Source organism: Chrysochloris asiatica, unplaced genomic scaffold (assembly GCF_000296735.1).
Source record: "Chrysochloris asiatica unplaced genomic scaffold, ChrAsi1.0 scaffold00024, whole genome shotgun sequence".
NCBI lineage: Eukaryota > Metazoa > Chordata > Mammalia > Afrosoricida > Chrysochloridae > Chrysochloris > Chrysochloris asiatica.
Genome location: NW_006408542.1, coordinates 15,272,623 through 15,282,568, shown reverse-complemented (window position 1 = coordinate 15,282,568; position 9,946 = coordinate 15,272,623). Strand labels below are relative to the sequence as shown.

The 9,946-nt window shown below is 36.2% G+C and overlaps 1 protein-coding gene across 1 annotated transcript in view; it reads left to right on the top strand.

Moving 5' to 3' along the window:
* Positions 1 to 9,946, top strand: part of LRPPRC (leucine-rich pentatricopeptide repeat containing) — a 123,933-nt gene that overhangs the window by 49,543 nt on the left and 64,444 nt on the right. The window contains exons 13-14 of the mRNA XM_006839466.1: positions 481 to 574; positions 4,502 to 4,568. Of these exons, the coding sequence (XP_006839529.1) occupies positions 481 to 574; positions 4,502 to 4,568 (161 nt within the window). The remainder of the gene's footprint in view (positions 1 to 480; positions 575 to 4,501; positions 4,569 to 9,946) is intronic.

Genomic DNA, 9,946 nt, shown 5'->3' with positions numbered 1-9,946 from the left:
TGGCGGAGCTCTCTGCTATACGTCCACCCGATCCGCCATCTTGTTTGTTCTCCATGAACTTTTTGAAGTCCTCTTGTATACTTAATTTTTTAAGCAAATGATGATGTTCACACAAGTGACTAATCATTTAGAATTACAAAACCAATTAAATTTGTTCATTACCTCACTTTTTTACATAGACCCATTCAGATTTTTTTGTCTTATGAATGAGTATTCCTTCCACAGTAAAAGCTTCCTAGAAGGAAGTCATCTATAAAGATAACAGATTATCTGTAATTTGAAAGTGCTCATTTAGTTTCAAATATAGGAATTCCTGTGTCATAAACTTTGCTAAAGTTCATTTCAATTCAGTTTGTGTTTTCTTCTTGAAAATTGCATTTTTCAGTGAAAGATTTTCTTGATATGGTGATAAAGAGAAGTGGTGTATCAAAATATTTTTAGCTAAGCCATATTATCATTAAAAATTTTCTTTACCCTTAGGAAAATGGATGTCTGGTGGAAGACAGTATGTTTTTGCAAGCTGAATTGAGAAGTGAAGCATTAAATGGGAACTTAAACTTTGTTTTATCATTTTGTAAGTATAACATTAGAAATAAACTTGATCAATATTGATTCTGAGTACTATGAGTGCATATAAAATAGTTCAGATAATGAAAGCAAGGAAATTTTTATATGTTCTGTTAAGGTCTGAATGATAAGACAGTTTATGAATTGAACTCATGGATAACTTGGAAGTCATTTTAAAGTGGAAGAACGTTAGAGATGATCTAAGAACTTTCAGCTATAGCATGGTATTTGGGGTAGAGGGTGGACAGAGGACCCAGTTGACCAGGTCATATTTATGATTCAGTTAAAACAATTATGTAGCCTGGAATAAGTCTTCTCTTTGTGGTTCAATTTAATGAGATAGCAGTGGTACTACCTATATACCTACCTTACCTGTGGAGATTGAAAATTAGATATTTGTAAAATTGCTTTCCAAACTAATAACTAGTAAGTTGTATGAAGTCATCTCCCAGTCCTTGTTTGTTTTTTTTGTTTGTTTTTCTTCAACAAAACAGATGTTTAGTAAGCACTTTTAAATATTGGGGTACTTTGTAATGCTCATCACATGTTAATAAATTACTCCACTGATACATGAACCTATACAGGGTTACTATGAGTTGGCACTGACTTGACGGCACTTAACAGCATTCATGAAGAAAGGCTTGGATAGCTAGGTTGTTAAGAGGCTTCCTTCATATTTTAACTTGTACGTCATGTTACTTGTCAGTTTTTCAGATCTTGTGAAAAATTTCACAAAAACATACCAATTTGTAGCCTTGGGTGCAGTGGGTTAATGTGCTGGACTGCAGAGTTGGTTTGAACTGCAAGATTGACGGTTCAAGATCATCAGCTGCACCTTGGAAACCTTATATAGGGTTACTGTAAGTTGGAACCAACTTGAACTCACTTAACAACAACAACAAAATGTTAAAGTTGGCAGTTCAAACCCACCAGCTGTTCCTTGGAAACCCTATGTAAAGTTGCTATGAGTTGGAACCAACTCATTGGCGCTTACTAGCAACCAACAATAAAATGTTAAAAGGAGCCATGATAGCATAGTGGATTGATTATGAGATGGACTGCTAACCGTAAGGTCAGCAGTTCAAATCTGCTAGGCACTCTGTAGAAGAAAGATGAAGCTTTCTGCTCCCATAAAGAGTTATAGCCTTGGAAATCCTATACAGGGTTGCTATGAGTCAGAACTGATTCCAAGGCACATAACCACCACCAAAATGATAAGGGCTGTAGGATAAGCACTGACTGGACTTCTAACCACAGAGTTGCTGTTCAAACCTGTCAGTCACTCCTTGGAACCAGCTCAGTGTCTCTTACAACAACAAAATGTTAAAAATTAAGCTTTCATTAATCTATATGAAATTATGTAGTAGAAACTTTGTGAAAATCAGATTATTGCAATACATTACTCATTTATGCCACAAAAATCGTTCATCGTAATGCTTTAAAGGGAAGGCAAGTATCCAGTATAAAAAATGGTGACTACTAGACTCAGGTTAATAATTGAGTTGAAGGTTGGGCATTAATGCTGGCTGCTATCAGAGTATATTGATTTTGCTTTCCACTCTGTATAATACGAAGATTTTCCATACTGAGAAGTTGAAAACAGCAGCATTAGCAGAGGAATCTGGGCACATAAGGTGCATATGTGAGAGCTGCCTTTTCCTTTTATCGTACAATCCATTCCACTCATTGTCAGCCTTTTGATTTTTCAGATTTGTTTGTTGCTAAGGAAACTAGATGCTTTTTTGTCAGGAGCCTTCCAGCTTGCTGAGATGTTTCTGGTCACCTTTTTTAATGAATAAGAAAATTGACAATACTCCTGTAATAACTGTTTTAAATAGTACAAAAATAAATTTTTAAGAGGGTGTTTATTATGTTTGGGGAAAAAAACCCCACCTGGAATATTGAAGAATGTTTAAGGGAGTCCTCCCTTCCGTCTTTGATTTCCAGGTCTTTGAAGAGCTATAATTTCTTGTATTTGCATTAGATAGCTCCTAGGTAATCAGTATTGGTTACTACATCTCAAGGAATATTGGTTTGTTGGGAAGAGTAAATGGCTTATCTTAAGTCTGTAGAATATTAGAAAACATTTTCTTACCTGTGTTTGTGGAAATGGAAAATTACTAGAAATTTGATGAAGTAACATTGAAGTTTGCTTAAGAGGCATGCGTTTATATCTACTTCTTGAGTACCTAAGCACAGATCAGTTTTATGATCTTTAGATTTTCATATGTTATAAAACCACAGAGTAACTTAGCCTTTCTGTTTAATGAATGTTGTTTTTGTTGTTAAGTGCTATTGAGTGGGTTCTGACTCATAGTGACTCTACATAGGGTTTCCTAGGAGAGTTTCAAACTGACCTTGTGGCCCAGTGCTTAATCCTACAGCACCACACCAGGACTCTGTTTTAGGAATAGAATGTTGTTGTTAAGTGCTGTTGAGTCCGTTCCAGCTCATAGCAGCCCTGTATCAGGTTTCCAAGGAACAATTGGTGGGTTTGAACTGCTGGCCTTGTGATTCGCATTCTAGTACTGATCCTACAGCGCCACACCAGGAATCCAAGGAATAGAATAGCTGATCTAAAACAATTGAAACTCTGTGTATGGTTTTTTTATATATAACCAGGGGAATTGAACAGTAATCTTAAAATGACTTCAGCTTCTCATGAGTCTGTATTTTTAATAAATCAGGTATTTTTACTTAAACTGTATTTATTAAATCTGTTTTCAGAATTTTCCTGTACTGTGAATTCCTCTCTACTTCCATCTGTCTGGGATCATTCAGTAGCCAGTTAATATTTATCCTTAGTAGATTAATACAATTACCTGTAATATGTTGTTTTTTTTATTGTTAAGTGCCTTTGAGTCAGTTCCAATTCATAGCGACTGTATACAGGGTTTCCGAGGAACAGCTGGTAGGTTTGGACTGCCGACCTTGTGGATCAAACCAGCCTTGGAGTCCTTTGCATTTTCCTGCAGTGCCACACCAGAACTTGTAATATGCCATTTTAATACAGTGGCAGGGTTTTCCTACTGTAATTCCATCCCTTGTGAACATGACAAGGATTATGTGAAGAAAAAGCATAAGACCTGATTTTTACATGAGGCTGTAATGGCAGCATTGAAATACACAGGTTGTAGACTCTTAAGTGCTAAAATGTGTAGTAAAGCAAACAAATACCCTGAAAAGTGAAAGATCATTTTGCTAATTCAGTTACACAATGGTGGTAGATTTCCAAGAGGACTTTAAAAAGTTCTTGAAAAACTGGAATTAAAAGATAGTGGCATTTTTCCATGAACATTTTCAGATCCCCTCATGTTTCATGATGACTAAAGATGTCACTCTTGTATGAGTGCATAGCATTTACCATGGAAGAAAATAGATGATTTCACAGAACCCAGTAGACTGCTCACCTGTCTCCTTTAAAGGACATAAGTCTCTCCCTTCACGGTATATGCAGTATCCAGTGAACTTACAGCTTCAGTGTGTATACCAAACTGACCTTTGACTATGCTAGTGTACTGCCGTGGAGTCAGTTCCAACTCATAGCATAGTGACCCTGTACAGGGTTTCTGAGGCTGTCAATCTTTACGGGAGCAGAAAGCCTCATCTTTCTCCCTTGGAACAGCTGGTATGTTTGAACTGCTGACCTTGCAGCTCGCAGCCCGATTTGTAACCACTAAGCTTGCCATTTTTATGAAAGAATGTAAATTCGTTAATTGTACATAGTCACGAAAAAAGTAAAAATGCCTTAATAGGATAGTTTTTGTTATAAATGTATATTACTGCATTTATTTAATTAATTTTATATGGAAGCATTTTTATTTGTTAAATAGGGCTTCAAAAATGAACATGAGCAGCAATTATTATGTGTTTTCAAGTAAGTTGATAATTTACAGTTTTTTGTCTGAAACTTAATGATGATTTTATTTTGCAGTGGAATCAAATTCATTGCCATTCTCATTTAATTCTTTGAGAGGCAGTCTCATTTTAGGCTTTAGAAGGTAAGACGATCACCCTATGTAATGTTCTTTGCCTGTTTTTCATTATTTATGTTCACCTGTCTTTTTGATGTACTTAGGAGAGAAAATGCAAGTGTTTTTATCTCCCAAAACTCTAACTACCAGAAATAACCAGATCTACTTTGTTCTTCCTCATGGTTGACTTGAGTTTAGGCAGCTTACCTTAAATATTTGTGGTCCACTTTTTTTTTATATCTTTCCTAAGAAATGCACACAAATTTGATAAAGGTCTTGTTTCAGGAAAGCAATGTTTATGGCAAATTGGAGTTACAGACAAACTTGAGTGTTTGATTTATCATGTGAACATTTATTACAAGGTGATTTTATTCACTCTAGGTCTTTCCTCCTCACTACTTTCTACACAGACTGTGTGATCACCTCCCCTGCCCAGTGTTGTTCATTTAAAAATGTTCAAGCATAAAGCAAAGTTGAGAAAATAAACAGTATAGGAAACACCCATATATCCTTTATTTAGGTTCACCAGTTTTTAATATTTTGCCATATTTATTTGCTCTTTTTCAGGTGCATTCTTTCTCTTAAAAATAAAACATGTACACATACACATGTATGCATTTTTTGGGCACATAAGTAATAGCTATCAGGATCCTGGATTCCTTATAACATAGATCTCTGAAGAATCAGATCTTCAGCTACATAATCATAATACGATCATCACTCATAAAAAGTTAACAGTACTATATAATGTCATCTGATATACACAGCCTATTTTCTACTGGATCACATGCTTTTTAATTTAAAATAAATGCTTGATGAGGCTATTAATCTTCAGCTGTCATGTGTGTTATGCAGTGATTTTGTAATCCTGGTCCTTGAGCAAATGAAAAAGAGAAGAGATAGAATGAGATCTAGTAGAATCTTAAAGACAGAGGAGCCAGATTGTGAGAATCTTATATATATATATTTGGTTAATTGAATTATATATAGTAGAATCCAACTGATCTGCCCTTTGGAACTATGGAACTGTATTTTTATTTGAACAGCAATATGAGAATATTGGAAAATTGTTTACAGTTTAGCCTCTTTTTGAATCCCACCAAGTTAGTTGCTCCGCTTTTCTCCTTATTTAAATACTCTAGCGATTTTCCTGTTAGTTAGCTTCTAAAATGCCTAATTGATTGCTGGGTTTTAAAATAGCTATATATCACTACATTTAAAAATGTGTTTAATGAAGAACTTACTACCTAGTGTTTGGATCATTGCAAATCATTCTTTATTCTTAAGGAAAATTTTTACTTCCAGAAAAGTTGTAAAATATGTAGGCTCCAAAAACTATATTTTGTTGATCACGTTTTCTTATTGTAGATACAGAAAAATTTTAGGATGTGGTAATTTGTCATTATCCATAAATTATATGCATAATTTGAAGCATTTGTGACTAGAGGTGATTTTCTTCACTCCCACCCCAAAAACTACTCAAAATTCACAACATTCTATGTAATTGCAATCCATTATCTTAGTGTTAATGTAACAAAACTATTCTTTCATTCAGTAGTACATTTGTCAGTACATTCAGTACAGTTATTAAAACAGTTTCCTATCTGCTGTTTCCCGGGGTCCTATTGTGCTCTTGCAGCTTTAGAATTGACTGAGTGACAAAGAGAAAACTACTGAATCAGAGGTCAACCTTACCATAGCCAATAGAGTCTAAATTAACCACCTGTAGCTCCTGTAAGGATTAGTATATTAAGAGACTGTATGAATTGAAATGTATTCCAAAAAAATATGAGTCAGCTTAGCTACACTCTGGTTTTTGGTATTTTGAGTATCCTTCATTTTATGATCTAATGTGATTATCATATGTTTTATAAATCCTTACTTCTATGATGTGATTGAGGCAAGGTTAGTGGCAGTTGTGTTAACAAGGCAAGACACAGTCTACAGGATTAGGTTGTATCTTGACTTATCTCGAGAGCTAAAAGATATTAGACAAGCAAGCAGAGATGAGAGGACCTCTTACCATTAAGAAAGGAGAGCTGGGAGAGGAGTGTGTCTTTTCCGCCTTGCGCTCCCTTTGCTGTGAACCTCCTGTTGTTGCTGTTGTTAAGTGCCATTGAGTTGGTTGTGACCTTGTGAAGGATTTCCAAGGGGTGGCTAGTGGGTTTTGAACCCTGACCCATAGCGACCTTGTATAGAACCACCAGCTTTGTAGTTCAAATCAACTTTGCAGTCTAGTGCATTAACCCACAGTGCCACACCAGGAGTCTAATAGATTGCTAATAATTCTTTGATAAAAATTATTCAATCATTGTAGAATATTGTAATCAGATGTAATAGTCACTTCAGCTAAAATTTGGGTAAATTTAGCTATGTATTTCAATATTGGAAAGCAATTTTTAGAACATTATGTACTGTTGAACTATTCGTATGTTAGGCCCAACAGTGTGGCACTGGGATTAAGCACTGTGACGAAAGGCCACTTTGAACCACAGGGGCGATGGTTCGAACTCACCAGCTGCTCCTTGGAAATCTTACACAGGGTTGCTGTGAGTTGGAACTGACTCAGGTGCACTTAACAACAACAACAACAATAACAATCTTTAAAAAGCAGTGACCTTCAGTAAGTTTGTTTTGGAAACATTAATTTTTTATGATATCCACAGTTTTTTTTTTCTTTAAAGTTCTTTTTTTAAACCTTACTTTTTTTTTTTTTTAATGTTTTATTGTGAATTATGTGATAGTTTACATGGGAGAACATTGGTTTTAAGTTCATTCTGTCGTATACCGTATCATTGCCATGGTTACAATCCCCTGCATGCAATCCTTCCCCCGTACCCCCCAGGTCTTCAGCACACAGTTGCTCTCCCTCTCTGGATCTAAAGTCTCCAGCTGCTCCGTCACTCCACATCATCATCTCTGGCTCCATTTCAGGCATCACTGCTTCTCTGGGTAGGGTCCCGCTCTCTGCTCTTCTCCCTTGATGGTCCTAGGGACCTCCGCTCCTAGACTGAAAAGTTAGTCACTCCCCTCCTTGCTATAAAATGTCTACCTTTACATTTTCATCCCTCGCAATCAGTCCTGATAACAATTATTCACTATTGTATCACAAGAGTTGGTCACATCTTTTGAGGGTAGTATCTAAGTGGCTACCTAGTATTTTTGTAAGTTGATAATTCTCAAGAAATGGTAACACCAATAAATGTTTCCAATTTTTAAATTAATTTAAATACTGTTAACAGATACAGGCACAGTTGCCTTTAGAAAATATTTAAATTCTACTGCTTAATTAGGGGATGCTAGTCAAGATTAATAAGATTGTTTGTTTTTGAACTGTCTAAGAGTAGTTGGGAGTCCTGGTGTGGCGTTGTGGGTTAATAACCTCATAGTCGGAGGTTCAAACTCACCAGCTGCTCCTTGGAAAACCCTATACAGAGTCGTTATGGGTCGGAACCGACTCAAAGGCACTTAACAACAACAAGAAGAAGATTATTTTAGAGTCATTTTGATATGCCTGGTAAAATAAAGTTAGTAAAAATTTCAGTCAAATCCAAGATAAGAAGATGCTTAATATAAGTAATACCTTTTTCTCTGCTCAACATTAGTGTAGGCACAGTTTAAATGAGAAAACAGGGCAGTATATTTGTGAACGCTGCACCTACACAAACGTAACTTCTAAGAGTTAAAATGGCATTGAAGCTGGTTTAAAACTTGACTAGGAATATAATATAAAAAAAAATGTTTCTGTCAGAATTAGTGTTGTTGTTGTTGTTAAGTGCCATCGAGTTGGTTCTGACCCCATAGCGACCCTGTATAGGGTTTCTAAGGATCGGCTGGTGAGCTTAAACCACCAACCTTGCAGTTCAAACAACTTTGCAGTCTGACTCATTAGCCCACAGTGCCATACCAGAATTTGTGTGGAGGTTTTTTTAAATACTTGTAGTACATAGAAAAGAAGATTTATAGAATAAAGATTTATGACCCAATGTCATCATTCTGAAGTTGGCAAGTAAAAATCTGTTCCACTGGAGCTACCTTCCATATGTTGTAAAAAAATCAAGTTCCTGATGCTGAAAATCTTAGAACTAGACAAAATCCATCAAGTTAAATGGTACATTGCAAAGTTGTGTCATTTGCAGATTGCAGATTTTTTTCTACAATTCTGTTGCCAGGTTCTTCTTCATATAATCCACCTTCTTGGATTGTTTGCTCCGCATACAGATTAAATAAGTATGATGAAAGAATATGTTGTTATTTATTTGAGTTTGCATGTAGCATTTGCAAATACATACATGAAATGTCTGCCACCATAGATACATATGGGAGCGCAGTGACTCCATATAAGCACTGATCTGCAAACCACAAGATCTGCAGTTTGAGCCCTCCAGCTGCTCTGTGGGAGAAAGATGAGGCTTTCTGCTCCTGCAAAGACTGAAAGCTTTGGAAACCTTATAAAGGGTCACTCTGAGTTGGAACTGACTCCACTGCACTTAACAATAAACAGCATTGACATGTATATGGCTGTACTTCCATAGAATCTCCCTTAACTAGGTATCAAATTATTGTTTTTTTCTCTCTCCCATTCCTGGTAGCCATCAAAGAATGCTTCTTTCTGTGTGTAAAGTTATGCTTGATTTTTATAATAATTGTTGTTAAGTGCCATTGAGTCGGTTCAGACCCATAGCTACCCTGTATAGGGTTTCTGAGGAACACAGTTGGTGAGCTTAAATCGCTGACCTTGCAGTTCAAACCTGCAGTTAACCTACAGCGCTATACTGGGACTCCTTTATAATACTGGTCTCCTGAAATATTTGTCATTTTTGTTTATCACTTATTTCACTCAGCATGTCTTCCAGATTCATGCATGTTGTGAGATGTTTCATAGATTCATTATTATTTATTATCATTGTACAATATTCCATTATATATATGTACCAAAATTTATCCATTCATCTGTTGATGAACATTTTGGTTTTTTCCATTTTATTGTGAATAGTGTGATCGACATGGGTGTGCAAATATCTATTCATATCATTTTTTTTTAATACATGTTTTATTGTGTATTGAGTGATATTTTACATGGGGAAACATTAGTTTTACATTCGTTCTATCATACATCGTTTCATTGCCTTAGTTACCATCCCACCCATGCGTTATCCCCCAGCGAAAGGGTATACCTTTCAAGTCCGTCCCCTCCCCCCACACACGGTCCTCAGTACCCAGCCCCTATCCCTCTCTGGGTCTCAACTCCTCAGGCACTCTATCTTATCCTCTCTGTCTCCATCTCAGGCCTCACTGCTTCTTTGGGTGGGGTCCCACTCTCCACTCTTCTCCATTGATGGTCCCAGGACCCTCTGCTCCTATACTGAAAGGTTAGTCACTCCCCTCTTTTCTAGAAAATATCC